Raw genomic sequence first — 21,557 nt, 5'->3', positions numbered from 1 at the left:
TGTCAACCCCGCACCCCACGTCAATTGCGAGTGAATATACGGGCCCGGCAGCATGGATCATGCATTTTCACGCGACGCTGCCCTGCGCTACGATGATGATGATGGCAATAGACTTTGGCGAGCGACTATAATCACGATACATATTTTCGATAGTCGGTGCCGGCCAAAGCGGAGTGAGTAAGCAGGCTCGATACATATTTTGTGCAGAAAGTTGCCGATAAATTTTGCGCGCAAGTGCCAGACTGTGCCGGTGATGGCAGATGTTGAGGACATGTGGGTCAAATGTCAAGGACATGTGGGTCATATGTTGGTATGGCTGCCACCTCCACATTTTCTCTCGCACCACCATGTCTCCCACATTCCCAATTGCTCATCTTATCTTGTTGCACGTTCTTACCTTCCGGTCTCCTACCTCACCTCTTCATCTCCTATCTGTTCACATTTCTCCCTTCTACCTTCTCATCTTTCCATTTCTGTCTCCTCAACTTTACATTACCCGTCAAACGCCCCCCCCCCCCCCACCATCTGTCTCACCCGAGTCGTTGATTTTCAATTTTCTCACCTCTTTGACTCCACGTATCGTTACCTCTCCACTCTCCCACCTCATTGCCTCGATCTCCCAGCTCCTCATCTTTCTTATCTCCCAATCCTCTTCATTTAACTTCACATCCCTACTTCTCACCTCGAAACTTCCTAATTTCCCCCGGTGCAAAAGAAGTTCAACATACGTTCGTCTATTAGTTTTCCAATGTCCCAGCTCTCCATCTCTGTAGGACCCACCTCCTCACCTTTCCCCCTTGTTTCCTCCCTTGCTGTCGGCTCTTGGCAATGAGCTTCCCATCAACGCATCGAACAATTATTTTTACTTGCCCAATTAGCTTTAAAAAAAGTTTTAACATATATAGTCAATACTAATGGGGATGCTCGCACGCCATCAAGGTAAACCCCGTTACAGCGGAGCACATTCACCAGGAGCAGCATCTGTTAGTGACTCATGATTGAGCAGATCTTCTCACCAGTCCTATTGATTCATTTGTTTATATTTACGTTGCCGGCGAGCCTCAACAGCTGACTCCCACTCGCCTGCCTGCTGTTTTCCCTCCCGCTCTCCCTCCTGCTCTCCTGTCCGTCCGCTTGCCCGCCCACTCTGCCTCCTGCTCTTCCGCCCACCCAGTCGCCCGGCCACTCGCCCATTCTCCCTCCCGCGCGCCCGCCTGCCAGCTCTGCCGCTCGCCCACCCACTTGCTCGCCCGTTCTACCTCTTGCTCGTCCGCTCGCCCGCCCACTGTCCCGCTCGCTCTCCTGCCCAGCCACTCACTCATCCGCCTGCTCTCCGACCCGCTGTCCCACCCACCCACCTACTCTCCCGCCTGCTCTTCCACCAACCCGCCCGCTCTCCTGCCCGCTCTCCAGCTCGCCCTGCCACCCGCGCGGCCCACAACCAACCCGCGGGGGCTCAACAGGGTGGCTCAACACGACCCGAGTAAAGTGGCGGATCCACGCAGGTCGCGCGGTGCTGCACGCTGCGTGCATAGCCGGTGGCGGTAAAGGTGCAGCACCGCAACCGCTCTCTCGTTCGCGCCGTGGCTGCCGGCGGAAGTGGCCTCCACTGGAGAGAGTTCTGGAGAGAGCCCCCCCCCCCTTCCAGAGGGCATCGTTGGCATGTTCTTCCACGCTGGCAGGACGTCTTGCAAGAAGTGGGAGAACTCACGATTTACCCCCCCCCCCCCCCCCGTGAGCGATCTTAGCCATGGTGTGCTCCGCTGATGGGTGGACGGATGCAGGAAGATTGAATAGATGCGGCCCATTGTTTCAACAGCAGCTGTGCGGGAGATGGAACCGGCAAACTCCGTATTGCAATCCCCTGTGTCAACCATTACACCCACAGCGTAGCCATAGTAGATATCACATTCGCGCGGCATGTTACAAGTTGAAATTATTCTTGTTGTTGTTACTACAATCGAATTGCATCTGATCGTTAATCTCTCTCGTTGCCGTGTTTGTCTTTATCCTGAAGGCCGTGGAGGCAAACCTCATCGCGGCCGACAGCCACTGGCTCTTCCTGAACGAGGTCAGCGTCGTCACCCACACGACCCCCTGTGACACTGCTGGGGCTCAGTGCCACGATGAGAATTATTCACGATACGATACGCACTCTCGCGGTGTGACCCTCTTTGCGATAAATGAGTCTGCACAGTTTTTCTCGCATTGCCCTTTTTGCTGCACTTCCTGTGCCGGCAAAAGGTCGCTTGAAGGTTCTGAAACTGCCGTTCAATCAACACAAGCCTCATGAGTCTTCCAATCATCGGCGCGTTACAACCTCTAATATGTACAATGCACAGGCTATCCGTTTCGAGATATTTATTTGAATAATCAAATGAACTACGGAAATTAGAGCATCGTATCATCTAATCTAATCTTACCGCAATGCCAGCAATTACTGCGATTTTTTTCTCTCCTGAGAAATAAATGTAATGGATTATTGATATTATTCACAACTGTGATTATTGAGTGTCTGGCAAAGCAATATCTCACCTCCTCGTGGTGCCAGATGGTAGTCACACTGTGGTGTGCGTTGTGCGGCGAGCAGTCCCTTTTCAGAGGAAAGACCCCCGTGGCATGGCTAACGTCCACTCACAACCGCTAACGAAGGGGCTGGCAACCCCTCCACCTATTACTGGGAGACAACAGATAGGTAATCAAAAGTAAAAAAAAAATTGCCAGAGGTGCCCCGAGGAGACGAGCGTCAATACCAGACCATTCCCAGCTTTTCTCTCGGATGAATCAAGATTTTGATTTTGATTCTGATTCCTACTTCTGCGGTGAGGGAGCTAACACGCCACCTTGGGGGAGCCTCCAGAAACAACGGCCATTAAGCTAAAGTATTAAACGAAACCTTTTACTTTACCAGGTAAGGCCCACCGAGCTTTAGAGCTCTTTTATTCAGAAGCGACCTGGCCACAAATGATTGCTCAACGGAGTGACTTATCACCACGTGGAAATTTATAGCAGCCAAATACTCCAAACGCGTGTTTCTAAATGTGGTGGGAAAAAGCCTGTAGGACCCGGAGAAAAATCCACATGACCACAGGGAGAACATGCAAACTCTAAATATACAGCCGTCAGGGTTGAGATCGAACCCACGTCCTCCTCTACACCAGGCGAGATAGTTAACATCTCACCACCGTGGCGCTCCATTCTCTGCGGCTGCCCCCCTCGCCCCGTGGAATGTCTGAATGCTCGCTGGGGGAGGAATTCCAGTTATTGGAAGCTTGATCAGTACAGCCCTGGGACATCTGTGAAATACAGGAGGGTCCGGTGGACTGGTTCCATCACTACGAGGGGTGAACGTTACTCCACTCGGGGCATGATCCAATATTATTAAAGGGCAGGGAGTGGCTCTTCTTCTGCATGTGGTACATCCCCTAGGCTTTTGTGGGCTCGCCTCTCCATCAACAGGAGGCGAGTGGTTGCCCATTTCCCCTGCCGAAGATGAGGGACAAGGGAAAGGCTGACGAGACGTGCCTCATGTGACCTCCTTTGACAGGTGTTGGCTAAAGTGTCCCCCTTTCGATAGGAATCTGACTCGGCTATCTTGAATACCCGATTGGGTTATGAAACTAGCACTTTAGGTGGAGAGTGATTGGAAGGCATCGGTCCAGATCAGCTCAACAACAATGGTGAGCAGCCCATACTTTTCTGTGCAGGCTTGTAATTACCATCACGCTATTCTGTTGGAGGTGCATCAACTGATTGCAACGATTGCACTGATTGCAGCAAATGCCGGGGCAACTGACTGCCAGAAATAATTTAGTTCAATCTTTCCAGGCATGCTGAGAAGAGGCTCATGGAGTGTCAATTTGGTTTCAGGCCGGGTCAGTCCTGCATGGATGCCATGTTTTCTCTCTACATCAGAGGTGTGGGTTATTTCAACAGGACCTACAATGACCTGGCCAAGACCTATGGGTTGTCCCTGGCCCTTTTGCTCACAACCATTTAAGGACCTTCCAGATGGTGGGCAGGCAAGGGGGGGAGGGGACAGCTGCGTGGCCAACCGTCACAATTGTTCCATGACAGCGGATAGCCTTCTGGCCTCCGACACAATTTTAACGCCTCCTTTTGACCCCGTACTTTGAGAAGCCTTCTGAGGCCGTCCCAAAGGTCGACTGGCCGTTAAGTGGGTACCTGGCACGGTGTTTTATTAATTCGCGCCAGGGAGCCAGGCGCAGCCATCTCGGTGCAAGCTACACAACTCCTTCCTGCTTCCACTTTGGCTTGAGTCGCTGCTCACCAACAGCGCTTGCTCCAACAGTCTGTTGACAATAATCATTTGTACTCATTAGGCGCCTTTCAAGTCGAATCAGCCTCAAGTGCGTACCTGGTGCGATGAGTAAACATCGCCACTGAGAGAGACAAAGGCGGTCGGGAGTGGTATCTGGCCACCCACCCCCTCGTGTGCCGTGCCGGCCTTCATAGGTGCTGCTCACTAACAGCACTTGCCCCTACAGTCTGTTAGGCTATACCGGGGCGGGGGAAATGCGGATCTTTGTCTTCGTACTTGTGTGTGTATCTATGTGCTAACCTCCGATTAGCACGGTTGACTACGTGAGGTATGAAAGATCGTCAACATACAAAGGAGGTCCCATGATGTAGCCGCTCATCCCGAGCTCTCATTACTCTGATGGTGGCATTGTCTTTGTGCTGTTCGCCTTTTGGCGTCCTCTGGTCTAACACCGTTTTGAGACTCGGCTCGAAAGAAAGCCGTCTCTGATGTGGACTAATCAGTTTCTAAGACAATGCATATATTATCAGAGTATGTTTTTTTTTGCATTCTGACCACAAGTATTGTGGTTAATGCAGACATCATTCTATGTACAAAGTTTGAGTTTGGTGTTTTAACATCATAACACCTGTTTTGTTGCCAGAAAAGAAGTGGAAAACCCTATTCTCATACATATGTATATGTATGTACGTGTCTGTGTGTGTCCTTGTGTAAGTGTGTGTTATTGTGTATGTGTGTCTTTGTCCATGTGTGTGTGTGTCTATGTGTGTGTGTCTTTGTCTATGTGTGTGTGTCCTTGTGTAAGTGTGTGTGTGTGTCTATGTGTGTGTGTCTTTGTCTATGTGTGTGTGTCCTTGTGTAAGTGTGTGTGTGTGTGTGTGTCTATGTGTGTGTGTCTTTGTCTATGTGTGTGTGTCCTTGTGTAAGTGTGTGTGTGTCTATGTGTGTGTCTTTGTCTATGTGTGTGTTTCCTTGTGTAAGTGTGTGTGTGTGTCCATGTGTGTGTCTTTGTCTATGTGTGTGTCCTTGTTTAAGTGTGTGTGTGTGTCTATGTGTGTGTGTCTTTGTCTATGTGTGTGTGTCTTTGTCTATGTGTGTGTGTCTATGTGTGTGTGTCTTTGTCTATGTGTGTGTGTCTATGTGTGTGTGTCCTTGCCTCTGCGCAGGAGGTGAGCCTGGTGGAGGTGCAGGAGCTGGCGCGTGTCTCCGTCGGCCGCCTCACCGTGCTGCGCCAGGTGTTCCCCGCACCGCGCGACCCGGCGCACAGGTGCGAGCGCGACGGGCACCACGTCTCGCCGGCGCTCTGCGACCCCCAGGACCCCGCCTACATGACCCCTGAGGTAAGCAACGTGTTACCCCCCCCCCCCCCCCCAGGAGAACCCCCAGGTGACCAACGTGTCCCACAATTCGTGGGGCATGGGTGGGTGGCCAGCACCACGCCCGGCCATCTTTGGCGATGTTAACACACCACACCAGGTACTCATTTGAGGCCGAGTCGACCTAGGTGAGGCCGGTTTAGGTAATCGTCACTGGTGATGAACGTAATCATCACCAGTGACAATTATCTGAACTAGTCCAGACATCGACGCCTGCACAGACATGCAAGGGCAACACACATACCAAGATCTGCTGTTGAGCTGTGAGGTCACCCCTCTGCCATAAGAATGTGGAATTTCCGCCGCCGGCTCAAGGCTCTACATAGCAGCACACAGTGCCTCCTCCGCCTGTTTGAGCAACTCAATGTAACCCCTATTGTTGCCGTTCAGACTGCGAGACAGCAACCTTGCGATTCAATATAACCACACGCTGTCGCGCGCGCAATCGAACTCCAAAACTACGACCTCCGGCACTTCGCCTTGGACGATGAAACGCGACGGGGGCGGTGACGGCGTCTGCGGCTGACATCGCCTTTCACGCCGTGGCAGAAAACCTGCCTTTATCCTCGCTTGGCTAAGGACGAGCGGCACAATGCCCTGTTTTATTTTGCTTAAATATGAACAACGTGATTTCTAAGTGGCCGTTCTCACCGCGCTCGCCTCGCTGTCGATCCGAGTCCAGGAGTCCTCGTTCCCCGCAGGACGGTCTCTTCAACGAGAGGGGCGGCGTTCTAGAACAACAACAGCAACCGAGGAAAGGGGATGGATGCTCCACGTGGCAATTTGCAAATTGCTTTTTTATTCCCGCGGAGAACCCAGTCGCACTGTCTCAGCAGCTCCGCTGTAATTAGAGACAATGTTCGCAGGACTTTGTCCGGTTTTAAGGCAGCGCAAAACATCGCGAGCGTCACTGCTCCCCCTGGGCGAAAGGCATTTCCCGGGGTGCCGGTGGGATTTGGGTGGTCTGTGGAAAGAAGGGGGGAAAGGCAAGCGTTGATTCCGGTCACGGTGCCTGGCAGCCTCTGGGTATTTGACATTGAGGACATCCTCCTCTACCTCCTCCTATTCAGGTTCAGAATTTATATTTTTTTCTCTTTTGAGCTCTGGCTGATTCTGACCATGTCTACCCCATCCCGGTGTCTCTCTACACCAATTGTGTTCTCATTCTTAAGATGTTCGTAACCCCGCTCGTAGCTGACACACCAAACCATTCATTGCAACATCGCTCACGATTTCATTTGCTGTGCGGTTAACACAATTTTGGACTTGCAATCCAGAGGTCACCGGTTCTATCTCCCGGCATGGCAGTTAAAACATTGACCGGTTCCTTCCAATCCCCCACCCCACTTCGGACCACCCCGCAGGACGTTCGGATTTTCGCGACGGTCGCTCTCACCACAGTCGTTCAGTCGGCCCAGGTGCTGGTCAGACGTTCATCTTCTTGACGAGCGTGGACGATGGGCCCAAGTGCCCGCTGAGAGGGGGCTCTTGAGACTTGCTCGTTGTGTCCTTCCTCTCCCCGGCGCTGTCAAAATATGCACGACTCCCTTCGCGCGAAAGCGCTTGAGATGCGGTCTTTACAAATTCCAAATTACATCACGGCGCGTAAAAGGAACACGGGTGATTAGATTTTTTCATTTTCTTTTTTTTACAATTTCCTCGCACTCGCTCCTTAATTGCTCGGATGGCTTTTGTTTTCGGTCGTGCTTTCATTAACTCAACAACAATAACGAAAATGCCTCTGGCGACATCTGTCATCTGCATAATCGCAGCTCTCTCGCGCCGCCCGTGTATTTCAAGGGCGTCAGGTTAGATGAAAAAAATAAATAACCCCCAGAGACGATACCGACGCAGCAGATATTGTGTTCATACCCACAAAAAAAAATGCCTCCGAAATTAATGTATGACATTTTTTTTCCTTCCTTTTTTATGCTTTTAATCAACATTATTCTAATGGGATCAACTTAGAGACTAATGTTGCTTGGGTAATTTTGCCGCGCGGTGAAATCTGTCGCTTGCGTTGAATTTGACCGTCGGGCTGCCCTCCACCCCCCCCCACCGCTCCTCTTTCCGCCTCACTCTCCGCTCCTTGGGCTCGGGGCTGCCAAAATATTGTTGCGGTCGCTTTGCTTTGGTAAAAAAAAAAAAATACATTTCTAGATAAAAACTTCTAAATGTTAACGGAAGCAGCACAACGCTCACAGGCGTCAGGTAAAGTAAAACCAATCTATATAACAATAATAAAACAAATTATAGTTACATAATAAAAACAAAAGGCACAGCCTTGCAATTGCTGGCTCACGCCACTGCTAGGCAGCATTTTGGGCCCACTCCTCCACCCTGGCTAGAGGCGTCTTGCAAAAGATGGGAGTTACCCACACTTGACCCCACCCGAACGCGCGACCTGTCGATCGCCGAACTGTGATGCACCCCTGCACGTCCGATTAGCGCGGTCGGTTACGTACGGCGCGAAAGAAGTTCAACGCACGTGGACACGCACGTGCGGCAATGCGATTGGGCACGTGCCAGTTAGTCGACCGGTCGGCCGGTCGACTGGGGGTGGGGTAAAATGTGGGGAGGCCCACCTCTTCCGAGACGTCTTGGCCAGTGTGGAAGCGTAGGCCAAAACACCCTCTAAGAGGGGCTTCCTCGAGCTCCGTCTAGACCAGGGGTGGCCAACCTTGTAAGGTCGGCTGGAGAATTCCACTCCACGTGCGACCTGCTGATCAAGCAGCTGTGGTGCTAACCACTGGGTGGACCCCACGGGAAAACGGATTAAGCTGGGGTTTGGAATCGAACCGGTGCCTCCTGGATTGGCAAGCCGGGCGGTGGTGGCTATACACGTGGCCCAGCACTGTGGATGCGATGGTTGGTGGTGGGGGGGGGCAGAGATCAAATAGATCTGCATCGTCATTTCACTTGCCGCTCCGAGAGATGGAACGGGCGACCTCTGGATTGCAAGTTCAGTTTGCTAGCAATTACGATGGCGTGATATTTGTTGCAATGTTTCGTCATTTTTTTTATACGTTGGTTTAAAAATTCGACAACGTGTTGAATGAAAGTATTTAATATTTCCTCAATTAGCGGACATCACGTGAAATCGATCTCGAGCTCACCCATTATATTTAATTTTCCGGCGGCGGCATTTGTGCGCAAAACCTAAGTTCCTTAAAGCCCCATCGACCCTGTCCACCCGGTGGAGCAGACGGGCGCGATACAGTTTAGTCCTATTTTATGGTTCTGTCGGTAAATTCTAGATTTGAAGTTTTCGTGACTTGCAAGGATTCATACTCTTTGTTGTTTTTCGGTAAAGTCACGTAGGTAAAAATTGTAATTTTTTTATATTAAATGAAATTTCTTTCTTTTTTCATTAATTTTTTTCTCTCGGTAAAGTCACGTAGATAGAAAAAAGAATAACAATGAAATAAATATTCACTTTATTGTTATCTACGCGACTTTACCAAAAGAACCATAGAATATGACTTCATGCAGTCACGAAAGTTTTAAGTCAAAATTTACAATTCAGTCCATCGCTGGGTCACGCGTGGGTGGTGTAAATTGTGAGTGCTTCCACATCTTCCGCGATGTGCGGGCAAAAATTCCCTTCCAGAGTACACAGAGAGAACTCGTCACAGCTCTCTCTAGTGGGCAGGGAGTGGCCCATCCGCCAGCGGTTGGCATGAGCAAGCAATTGCAGTGCTGCACCTTTACCTGTATCCCTATACGCACGGCGAGCAGCGGGGCACGGCTGTGAGAGTCAGAAGCAGAATATTTATTTATGCCGGATGAATCCGATGAGATATAGAGCCTCTTTGTCACAGATGTCCAGGAGGGGGTGGATAAGAACGTCACAGCAACAAATCATATAAAAAACACGATAGGAGTGCAAATTACAGGCAAGGTAAACACATCACTTTCAAAATATCTATACAAATAAAAGTAAAAACCATTTTTTTTATTTTACTAGGTAAGGCCCACTGAACGTTTATCTTCTTTTTCGGGTGCGACCTGGCCACAAATGATAGCTCAACCAAGTGGCTTATCGTGTAGAAATCCACAGCAGCAGAATAATCTCCATAATCTCAGACGCATCTTTCTGAATGCGGAGGGAAAAAAAACCCGGAGGTCCCGGAGGAAAAACATCGTCGCAAAAACGATGGCGAACGCCTACTAAAGCCGCCCGTTACGTTCCAGCCGCCGCACGAGGCCGCTGCCGGCAATGACCTTGGACGCCGGCCAGTAATCCGGAATCGATACGGGCCGGGGGGGACGCTAAATCAGGATGGCATTGGTGTCTGGTCAATGTAGTTCATGTCGGTGCGGAGCCGTGATGGGGCGGGAGAGGCAGTGGGGGCTGGTGACGGTGGGGGGGGGGGCTGGAGGAGTATGGGAGGCTTGGCTGCAAACCCGGCTGTAAATACTGACATCACAGACAGTGGGTGTTTACCCAGGGAATCCCAATTGGATAGCCGGGGCAATTGCGAGCAGCCAGAGCGATTTCCACCCCCACCACCTCTCCCTCTCCGGGCTTTGCAGCGGAAATAAAACGGAGGTGTATACGTTATATAAATGTGCCAACATGCGTGCACACACACACACGGACAAAGATCTCCCACGTAGTGTACACAGGCTGTTGGGACAAGTTCTCTTAGCGAGCGACCTTTGAAAGACAGCGCTGGGCTTGAAGGATGGTGTGGCCTGCGCTGCGCCCGGTCGCCTTTTACCTCCCCCAGTTCTGATGGTTACGCACCACACCAGGTGCTTCCTTAAGGCGATGTCGACCTAGGGGAGGCCCAGTACGGGTTCAAGTGATCGTCACTGGTGATGTCTGTGAGCGGGAGACGATGTCCGTGGATGATGTTGGCTGTGGCATGGCGTGGTGGCAAGGAAATGTCGCCTCTCTCGCCTAGTACACGGCATGTCGATTGACTATGCCTGTTGTATATTTGGAGTTCGCGCAATCTCTCTCTCTCTCCCCGTGGTGGTCGCGTGGATTGTTCTCCGGGTTCCTCCGGTTCTGCCCTCCGCATTCAGAAAGAACGCGCGCTAAGATTATTTGGCTGCTACTACATATCAAATCCCACACGTGATGATCAAATCACTTCGGTGAGCTGCCATGTGTGGCCAGGTTGCCTCTGAAAAAGAGCTAATAGCTCGGCGTGCTTTACATGGAAAAATGAAATAGATTCATTTAGTTTTTAGTGCTGGGGTCGAACTCGTATCATCTGGCTCGGAGCGCAGTGCGCGAATTTGATGTGGTGGGTGGGAGTGGTGGGAGAGGGGGGCATGGGGGAGGGGGGTTGAGAGGATGTGGGGGATATAGGGGAACGTCAAAGCGAGAACGAACAAATAAATTACGTAAGAGAACCCACTTGTTGTACCACCATCTCCTGGGTCATCAGAAATATCTGTGCGATCCACAAACCCTTGCCTCTACCGACTCCGGTTCACATCGCAGATCCGTGTACGCTCATGCCGCGATGGGGGGGGGGGGGCACCTCGCGGCCTGACCTACTGACCCCGGCGCCCGAGTCGCATTTCAAAAGATGGCCGGTCACCGTTCCGGAGTCCGGATAACATCCCGCAACCTGCAGTGGGATCGAGCTGGCGGGAGCTTCCGTGGTGACCTCTCGTGCGACCCTGCAGGCTCGCCGGAGAGCAACGTGGGCCAAAGGCCCTCTAATGCGCGCTTGCTAAGTACGTTTAAAAAAAAAATTATTAGGTAATGTGAGCTACGTAGTTTTTTTTTCAGAAGCGACCTGGCCTCAAAATGTCAGTCCAACGAAGAGGCTTATCGCGTGGAAATTTACAGCAGCCACATGCTCTGAACGCGTGTTGGGAAAGACTGGAGGACCCGGAGAAAAATTCACGCGACCACGGGGAGTGAGACACGCAAACTCAAAATATGCAGGGTTGAGATTGAACCCACAACCTCCTGCAAATCGGGCGAGCTAGGTAACATCTCGAGCCCACAGAAGAACCTGCCAGTGTGAACTTGCCCCATCGACATCAACGATAATAATATAATAACAACACCCGGCCCTCTCCCCAAACCAGTGGACATTTGAAGAAGAAAAAAACATAGAATGCGGTCACCCAATCTCAAACCTCCAATTAGCTCAAGCTGGCTACGCTACGGTGCAAAAGACGTTTAACACACACGTTTGACGCCATACGTAGCCAGCAGCTCTAATCAGAGGTGCGGGAAGGAGAGGATGACAAACTCAACGCGGACAACAAGAAAAATATTCCGACGGCGGACCGCGCAACAACGCCCCCCTGTTCCTTTGAGATATTCATCACGTGGCCACTGCGGCTGTCCGCTGGCCCCCTCTCCAACCTCGGCATCAAGAGAGGAACGTCGCGAACCGGCTGCCCCCCCCCCGCACGCCACACGAATGAAGGCGACGATCGCCTGGCTGTTCAACCGAGGTTCGTAGACTCGGCGGCAGCGGCGATGGTGGCGGCAAGAGCCGTAGCGGACGCACAGGGAGGAGGGTAATTGCCGAAGCTGCGTGAGGCGGAGAGGGGGGAGGAGGAGGAGGCGCGCACACCCCCCCCCCACACACCACGCTTGGGAACGCGCGTGTCAAGGTTTGGCTGATTAAGTAAGTGATTGCAAAGTCACTCCTGAACAATTTAATATTTCACAACGATTAATTGTGCCCTCGGCGATAAATTAAACTCCGCTGTTTACATAATTCAGGCAGATCAGTGATAAAACAACGAGAGAGAATAGAGAGAGAAGGAGAAAAAAAATCCATTACCCTTTCTTTTTTCCACCCCCGTGGGTCGCACTGCAAGGGTCTGTAAAAGGCGATGTCCTATCGTGGCACATCACGGTGTCAGCACATCACGCCGTTATTGTTCCAGGGCGCGCGCGACTTGACACTTTTCTTTTTGTTACAGTGATGATCTAATAATTTTAACGTCGCTGCACAATTCCGGAGGCTTTTATTTCAATTATTTATTCGACTGTCTTGTGGTTGGTAAGATATGTTATATAAATATACATATGTGTACACGTCAGTTTAACACGTAGGCTTTCGCGACCAATGTTATTCATAATCAACGTTTTTGGGTTTAGATCGCGTTATTTATAAATGTGTCGTAACCCTCCACCACCCGACACGGCCAATCAGTAAAAAATGTGTTGTCTTTGTCAACGTGACACATTTTTTACTGATTGGCCGTGTCGGGTGGTGGAGGGTTACGACACATTTATAAATAACGCGATCTAAACCCAAAAACGTTGATTATGAATGTGTACACGTGTGCGTGCGTGTGTGTATGTACGACATTGCCGGGGAGACTGCAATTCATATTTGATTGCAGCTTGCACGCACCTGTTAGTGAGCACGTGTTAGTGCGCACGTGTTAGTGCGCACGTGTTAGTGAGCACGTGTCAGTGAGCACGTGTCAGTGAGCACGTGTTAGTGAGCACGTGTTAGTGCGCACGTGTTAGTGAGCACGTGTTAGTGCGCACGTGTTAGTGCGCACGTCTTAGTGAGCGCGTGTTAGTGAGCACGTGTTAGTGCGCACGTGTTAGTGCGCACGTCTTAGTGAGCGCGTGTTAATGAGCACGTGTTAGTGCGCACGTCTTAGTGAGCACGTGTTAGTGAGCACGTGTTAGTGCGCACGTGTTAGTGCGCACGTCTTAGTGAGCGCGTGTTAGTGAGCACGTGTTAGTGAGCACGTGTTAGTGAGCACGTGTTAGTGAGCACGTGTTAGTGCGCACGTGTTAGTGCGCACGTGTTAGTGAGCAGGCACGCACGGCGAATTTACCCTCAACAACAACCGCCATTCGCCAATAAGTGGCGGTGACGTCACCACGACGCTTGTGCCAGGCTATGTGCACCTCGAGGCCACGTGCAGAGTCGAACGCCCGCTGGCAGGAGGTCATGGGGCAGACCCAAGTGCCACGAGTCGACTGACTGAGATGACTGGCTGATGCACCACCTGTGCCCCCTACTGTGCCAACTTGCTGTGCTTTAGCCACCCGGCGCTCCGCTCGTTGTTGTGAGCGTGGCTCCTCGGCCCTCCGTTGTTGGAGGGCGACAGCCTCCAATTGCCCAGTAGCGTTCTTAACGAGCCTCCTCCACAGAGGCCGATCTTGACACCGCTGGTACCAGTCATCAGCAAGTCCACTCAGCTCCACATCCTCCTGTACCACATCACTCCATCTCTTCTCTAGCCCGTGTCACGCCTGTTTAGCCCCTCTCGATCCGGCCGAACAAAAGATGTTTAGGCATGTGGTGGCTGGGCATGCGGGCTACATGACCCAGCCAACGCAGCCTTGCCTGCTGGAGGAGCTCACCGATGGAACTTTGTCCACATCTTTCAAGGATGTGTGAGCTCCTCACACAATCCAGCCTGGTTAAACCTAGGATGGATCGTAGGCAGGCCAGCCTAAATGTTTCTAACCGGCAAAGATGTTACGTCAGGCGTGTCTGCGTTTCGCAAGAGTAGGAAAGGGATGGAATGACCGTGGCCGAGAAGACTTGAAGCTTCGTGTGATAGACCAGTTAGCTTCCCCACAGCGTTACGCAACCGAAGAAAAGATAATGCCGCTCGACTGATTTGGAGTGAGACCTCTGCTGTCAAACCGGAGCCAACCATGAGCACACAGCCCAGGTATGGGAAACTCTCCACTCTCTCCACAACTGCCCCATCACCGATTGGGAGTTGTGGGGGTGGAGTGCCTGATGCTACAAAATACCCAAGCAGGTGCTTCGTTTTGGTGGGGTTGATGGTAAGGCCCCACCTCTTAGTGGCTAAGTTTCAGCAGCAGCGCCTCCAACTCCTCCTCTGAGTGAGCCACAATTACCAGGTCATCGGCATACATAACATGGTTCACCAATAGGCAGCCATCCCTTGACCGCACCCGGGCATCGATCAGACTGTTGTAATGATGTCATGTAGGGCAGTCTGTGCACAAACGCCACCCTCCCTCAGTGTTTCGCTTGGGAGATCATCTCTGCCCGGTGCCTTTCCTGGTCTCAGACTCTGGATCGCCTTCAGTGCTTCCTCAACAGATGGCACCTCAGACAGCCACTCACAGGGGGTGAATTCCTCTTCCAATATTTGTGGCACCGCAGCCTCAGCAGGATCATCCCCACTTTGTCCCGCGATGTTTTCCATGTGGAGGGATTTCCCCTCCCCCAGGACTTCACAGAAATGCTCAACAAATCTGCAAACCTGTTCCTGGGGATCAGATATTGGATCACCGTTTTTTCCCTAATGATGGTAATAAGTGTGGCGCTGCAGGTAACGTTTTTGATGTAATTAAATAGGAATTTGTGATCGCGGGCAATTGAGGCAGACTCCATATCCTCAGCAACCCGCGACCACCACCCATCCTTGCAGCGCCTCATGGCTCTCTGAACCTTCGAGTGAAGGCTGCGGTAAACCTCCTCATTCTCCAACGTGGGATGCTGTAGCCGATGAGAGTGGGCTTGTCGCTTTTTCTCAGCCAGCTTGAACACCTCCTCTGTCAGCCAGGGTCTCTGGGGAGGTCTGGACCGCGTACCCAAAGCAGCCATTGCAGTTGCCTGAGTCACAGTCCTAAACCTCACCCATTTACCCATGACATCTGGAGGAGTGAAGGACGATGCCAACCCAGCCGCAAGCGATGATTAAATTTTCGCTTGCAACTTTCATCAGCTCGCTGAGACCAGGCCACCTTAGGTTTGAATGGGAGTGGAAGAATGATAGGCGCATCTTACAGATGACTAGTCGATGGTCAGAGGGTATATCAGCTCCACGGTAGGTTCTGGTGTCAAGGACATGGGCTCGCATCCGCTGGTCTGTCACTAAGTAGTCCAGCAGATGTTCTTGCTTGGACTCGGCATGCATCCATGATGTTGTGTGGATGAGCTGATGTTGGACCAGCGTGTTGGTAATTACAAGCCTATGGGCTGATCAAAAATCTAGCAGCCTCCTACCGTTGTTATTGAGCTGATCTGGCCCATGCCTTCCAATTACTCCAGACCAGGTGCCAGCATCATGACCAACTCGGGCATTGAAGTCACCCAACAAGATGACTCTATCCCAAGTGGCCACTTTAGCCAGCACCTGTAACAGGAGGTCATAGAAGGCATCTGACTCATCGTCATTGCCTGCATCCCTCCACGGATGTTCGTCTTTGGTGGGAGCATAAGTAACCACGACCACCACTTCTCGCCTCTGGTTGATGGGAAGGCGAGCCCAAAGTAGCCTGGGGCTTACAGCTTCCCACACCTCACCACCACGCTCCCACGACCCCTTAATTCTTTTGTTCAGAAGAAGAGCCACACCTTGTTGTTTGGCAGTCTCCTGCCCCGAGTAGAGGACTGTCCACCCCTCATGGTGGCAGGAGCCAGAGCCGGTCCACTGGACCTCCTGAATGCCACAGAGATCCAGGCGGCACCGGTCCAGCTCCCGACAGAGGAGTGGGAGCCTCTCCTCCGCAGTGAGCGTTCGAACATTCCACGTGGCCATCCGTAGTGGCTTTTTGTTGTTTCTGGAGGAGCCCCGAGGGTAAAGATTTAGTCTCCTGGCTCCGCCAATTAGGGTTTGGCCAGGAGACGTCATAGACACCTGTCCCCCCGGGGCCTCCGGTACAAGCTTGTTAATTAAAATTTTCGGTCTTAGTTTAATGGTAGTTAATTGAAGGTGGAGGGGTTACCTGCCCATTGCACCCATCCAAAGCCCCCATTTATCCGCTGTGGTGGTCACAGACGCCATGAGGGGAAAGGCCAATTGGAATTGGCCCTCCCCCCCACAGCACTGTCCACGACAGCATTGCCCGTCTGGCACCACGAGGAGATAGGGGGTTGTTTTACCGGACTATAACCGAATTTTCTCTCGTACACTTGCACACCAACAAAGACAAAGCTCCCCGGTATAGCCTTTGAACATAATGTTGGGGCAAGTGCTGTTAGCAAGCACCTATGAAGACCGTCGTGACACACATGCTTGTAGTGTGGCCTGCACCATGCCCGGCCATATTTGTCTCCCCAGTGCTCCTCTGTATACATTGCAGGAGGTACTCATTTAAGGCTGAATCAGTCTACGGGAGGCCAAAAACCGGTTCTCGTGCCCATCGCTGATTTCAAATCCAACTCGGGTTCTCAGAATCGTAGCACAGTGCGGTGCGATAACTACAACAAAGTTAATTTACAAAAACTAAATCTATTGACAAGATTTGGGAACCAGTTTTGCGTCCATTCTTCGGCACAGTGTGGTGCGCTGCTTTCTGCACAGTTACAAAAAGAAATGTGTGCGTCTTTTGACGTCACAACAATTGTAATTGGAAGATTATTTTAAAAAAATTATTTAAGAAACGTGGTTATTTTTTTGTAAAGTCATTGGTGACCGGGCAGCAACAAGCAACTGCCTTCACTGTAGAAACACGGCTGAACGAAGAGAAATGGAAACTTGGATTCGAATCCAGGGGTTCCAAGCATGCCGGCTCAGTGCTCTGAGCACCGAGCTACCTGGTCACCTCGAATTTAATGTTTTCTTTTTTACAAATTAAGGCAACATCCACGTTCACTGCGATGGGGTACGTGGGGACTCAGGGCACGAGCACAGTCGGCTCACTTCCCTTAACGAACTGAGGGCGAAACCACGGGCGGCTGAAACCCCGAATTCGAATCCGGCTTTTCAAAAGCGCAGCAGGAGCTCTGTGCTCTCGGCCCTCCGCCACCACCCAGCCACCTTCCAAAGCCGCCTCCGTTTTGAGCGTCGGTCGGTCGGCGGGACGTGCAAGAGCAGGAACGAGAGGAAGGCTTCGAACCGCCACCGTCCGTGTGCCCGTAAAACCGGACCTGGCACCGACACCGAAGAATTTACAATTGCGCGCGGCCCGTACGTCTCGTAAACTGCCTCTTCATCCGCAGGATATCAATCCCCGAGCCCCCCCCAGCCCCCGCCCACCGCACCTCGGGGCTCTGTGCGAGCGAGCGCCGCGCGCGTCGGTGTCACCGCCATCCGTCGTGCCGCATTTTTACGTGCGTCGTTTGTGTCTCGTGCGCTTGCCTGGTCCGCGAGTGATTTACACGCGCGGCCGCTTCCAGGTGATGCCCGCGCGCCGCGCTCACCGGTGGCTGCTGCCGATTGCACATTTGCTCAGTGGAGCCGTGCGTGTGTGTGTCTGTGTGTGTGTGAGGTGGGGAGCGGTAGGGTAGCCGTTAGCACGCTGCGCTATGATCCTGGCGGGTTCGATTCCCGCTCACGGCCAACACCCGGTAACGATTATCTTAACCGGTCCTGGGCCTCCTCTAGGTCGACTCGGCCTCAAATGAGTACTTGGAGCGGTGTGTAAATATCAGCACTGGGGAGACAAAGGCGGCCGGGCGTGGTGTTGGCCACCCACCCCCTCGTGTGCCGTGCCGGCCTTCATAGGTGCTCGCTAACAGCACTTGCCCCAGCAGTCTGTTGAGATTATACGGGAGAATCTTCGCCTTTGTTGTGCAGGTGAGCAGCCTGTACATCTATGACAGCGTGGTGCTGCTGACCACCGCCTTCCACCATAAGCTGGAGGACCGCAAGTGGCACAGCATGGCCAGCCTGAGCTGCCTCAAGCGCTGGACCAAACCCTGGAACGGCGGACACTCCATGCTGGACGTCATCCGCAAGGTAGGGCCCTCGCGGTGGCGCGCTGACTTCAGTGGCGCTGCCGATGCGTGCAAGGTGATGGCAAGACAATGACAAAGATCCCCCAGGTAGCACCCACGAAGGCTGGCACGGCATACGAGGGGATGGGTGACCAGCACCACGCCTAGCCACGTTCGTATTGACACACACACACACACACGTTAATACAGGTATCAGTAAACAAGGTGATGACACACATATAATCCCCCCACCTCTGTCCACGCAGCTCTATAAGAGGGTTCACCACGGTTAGTCGATCGGCACCGTCGCATGAGGCGGGGTGAAGTGTGGCTACTCCCACCTCTTCCAAGACATTTGGCCAGCGTGGAAGAGTAGGCCAAAATGTCCCATTGAGGAGGCTCTCTCGAGGTCTGTCTATGTGAACGAGAGGCACCTTCTACCAGCAGTGCCGTGATCAAGCAATTGCAGGGCTACCCCTTTTTTTCTCCAAAGGACATCGTGCATCTGGGAAATGGCCCTTTGTTCGTCGCTGGAGGCTGCTTGTGGCTTCTGCTGCTGCTGCTGTTGTTTGTGTGTGTGTACGTAGGTCCTGTGCCTGTGTCTACATCAGGGTGCATCTTCGTGCGTCTGCACGTGTCTTCATTAACCTGCATGTGTATTTGCCGCACGTGCATCTACCAGTGTCTGCGTGTGTGTGTGTGTAGCGGTTAGCGCGCTGCGTTATGAACCTGGCGGCCCGGGTTCGATTCCCGCTCACGGCCAACACCAGTGACGATTATCTGAACCGGTCCCTGGCCTCCCCTAGGTCGACTCAGCCTCAAATGAGTACCTGGTGCGATGTGTAAACATCATCACTAGGGAGACAAAGGCGGCCGGGCGTGGTGTTGGCCACCAACACCCTCGTGTGCCGTGCCGGCCTTCATAGGTGCTCGCTAACAGCACTTGCCCCTACACTCTGTTGAGGCTAAATGGGGGACCTTTGTCTTTGTGTACATGCATGTGTGCTCGCTAACAACACTTGCCCCTACAGTCTGTTAAGGCTACACTGGCGACCCTTTGTCTTTGTGTCTCCGGGGGTTTGGCAGGGGCGAGTGTGGGGGCTGACGGGAGAGCTCCAGTTTAATGAGCTCGGCGTGAACCCCCACCTGCAGTTCGAGGTCCTGGGCACCAGCTACGCCGACGGCGGCCAGGAGAAAACCGTGCGGAAGGTGGGAGAGCGTGAGCGTCCACCAACAAAGACAAAGGTCCCCCGTGTAGCCTTGACATAACGTTCGGGGCAAGTGCTGTTCGCGAGCGGACTATTCAGGCGGGCGACACGGCGCGCGAGGGGGTGTGTGGCCAACACCATGCCCGGCCGCCTTTGTCTACCCAATGGCGTTAGTTACACACGGCACCAGGTCCTCATTTGAGGCTGAGTCGACCCAGGGGAGGCCCAGGACCGGTTCGGGTAATGGTCACCGGCGTTGGCCGTGAGCGGCAATCGAACTCGGGTCATCGGGGTCGTAGTGCAGCACGCTAATCACTGCACAACCGCTCACCACAAAACACACGGAAACGCAAACGCACACGCGCACATGCACGCACACGCGCACACACACGTGCCCATGATCTCAATCCCGAGCCCCCCGCTGCTGTCCGCGCCTGGTGGTGCTGAATTTGCTCGACATCCAGATGGGACCCACTGAGTGAATGAGCCTAAGGCTCAGTGGGTTTATCTACACGGGAATGTGGACGGACAGACACAGCGGTTCTGACCGCATGGGGTAGCTGTGCACAGAAAAAGACGAAGAAAAAGTTCCGCGCTGGTTTCGCCTCTCGCGTAAACTGTCGACGCGGGTTTCGGTGTCGGCGAGCGCCCATTAAGTTCGCCGTGGCGGCGCGCGAGAGGTTGGTGTGGCCACCACCATAATCTCTCCACTCACCAGTGCTGATGTTGAAACACAACATCATGCTCGGCCGCCTTCGTCTCCCGAGTAATGATGTTGAAACGCCACACCTTACCCCAACCACGTTTGTCTTGACCAAGTACCGTTGTTTACACAATTCCACACTCTCTGAGTTGACCTATGGGTGGCTCTCATGGTTCGAACATCACTGACCACTGATGTGAGTTATCGACGCGTTTTCTCTCTCTCTCGAGAGAGAGAGAGACAGAGCGCCGTGCAATACTCCCCTATAGCCATTGAAGTGGACAGAGCGCTAGGAGGGATGATGGGCAATGGGCGAGACTGGTGACAGAAGGGCAGCCAGAAGGAGAGGGGGGCCACCTGAGATTCATGACCAGCGAGGAAGAGCTGGAGGGGGGGGGGGGTGTGGTGGGCGGGGGAGGGGGTGGTACAGGGTGGGGGGGGGGCAGGGGGGTGGGGGGCGGGCAGCGAGGATGGACGGGAATGGGGGGGCCTTCATCCAGCAATGGCCGGAGAAGTAAAAAGAGGTGTTCAGTCGTTTGGGGATAGATGATGATGATGATAATGATGAGATTGATCATGGTGTTTCTGGTGTAGGTATGCATGCGTGCACGCGGTCACGCTCGCAATACGTGCCCACGTGCGCACGCTTGTACGCACGTGCGTACGTTGAAGTTGTCTCGCACCGCACGTAGCCCAACCGTGCGAGGCGCGTAACCCGCTCCATTTTTCCGTCGCCCCCAGCTCGGCGTCTGGGACCCCGTGAATGGACTCAACGGCTCGCTGAGTGACAGCATGCCAGGACGCAACATCCGCGGGGTCACGCTCAAGGTGGCTGTTGTGCTGGTGAGGAGAGGGGGGGGGGGCGGGACAGATGAGTGCTCGGACAGTCGGGTGGGTGGCCGTGATTGGGCAGCGGGCGTGTGGTTGTTGTCGCCGTCAAGGAGGACTGCCAGGGCGCTCGTTCGCTGGGTCAAGGGCATTCGCATATATCGAAAGCAAGATTCATAAAAGTCTAAAATATTCATGGGTTCGGCGGTTTTGCAAGTGGTGTTATTTTTTCATTGACACAAGTCCTTCGATTTCAAGTCTAGGCGTTCACGACCGTTATTATAATTTGTAATAGGTTTGCTTTTTTTTGTTAGGTTGTCGTGCAGGTATGATGTCAATGTTTCACGATAACCCCCCACCATCTGACAGGGACAATCAAATCGAATTGTCACGTGGGCAACAATTGACAAGTTAAATGGCATGAGTGGAACAATTGTCACCTCAATGGCAATGTGATTATCCTGATTCGGGGTGTATGTTTTTCCATGCATTGTTTCTAGTGAATGCAGTCAGACGTCATCAAAACTAAAAAAAAACAGCATGCCGAGTTCCTCTTCAATC

The 21,557-nt window shown here is 52.7% G+C and overlaps 1 protein-coding gene across 1 annotated transcript in view; it reads left to right on the top strand.

Annotated features, from left to right (window-relative positions):
* Positions 1–21,557, top strand: part of LOC133354335 (glutamate receptor ionotropic, delta-2-like) — a 224,991-nt gene that overhangs the window by 169,211 nt on the left and 34,223 nt on the right. Inside the window, exons 6-10 of the mRNA XM_061571083.1 lie at positions 2,018–2,071; positions 5,449–5,622; positions 18,118–18,279; positions 19,344–19,466; positions 20,910–21,011. Coding sequence (XP_061427067.1) covers positions 2,018–2,071; positions 5,449–5,622; positions 18,118–18,279; positions 19,344–19,466; positions 20,910–21,011 — 615 coding nt within the window. The remainder of the gene's footprint in view (positions 1–2,017; positions 2,072–5,448; positions 5,623–18,117; positions 18,280–19,343; positions 19,467–20,909; positions 21,012–21,557) is intronic.

The sequence above is a fragment of the Lethenteron reissneri genome, chromosome 47 (genome assembly GCF_015708825.2).
Source record: "Lethenteron reissneri isolate LAM-NWPU_2019-01 chromosome 47, ASM1570882v1, whole genome shotgun sequence".
NCBI classification, from domain to species: Eukaryota; Metazoa; Chordata; class Hyperoartia; order Petromyzontiformes; family Petromyzontidae; genus Lethenteron; species Lethenteron reissneri.
The sequence above is the reverse complement of the archived record's forward strand: the minus strand, read 5'-3'. Positions and strand labels throughout refer to the sequence as shown.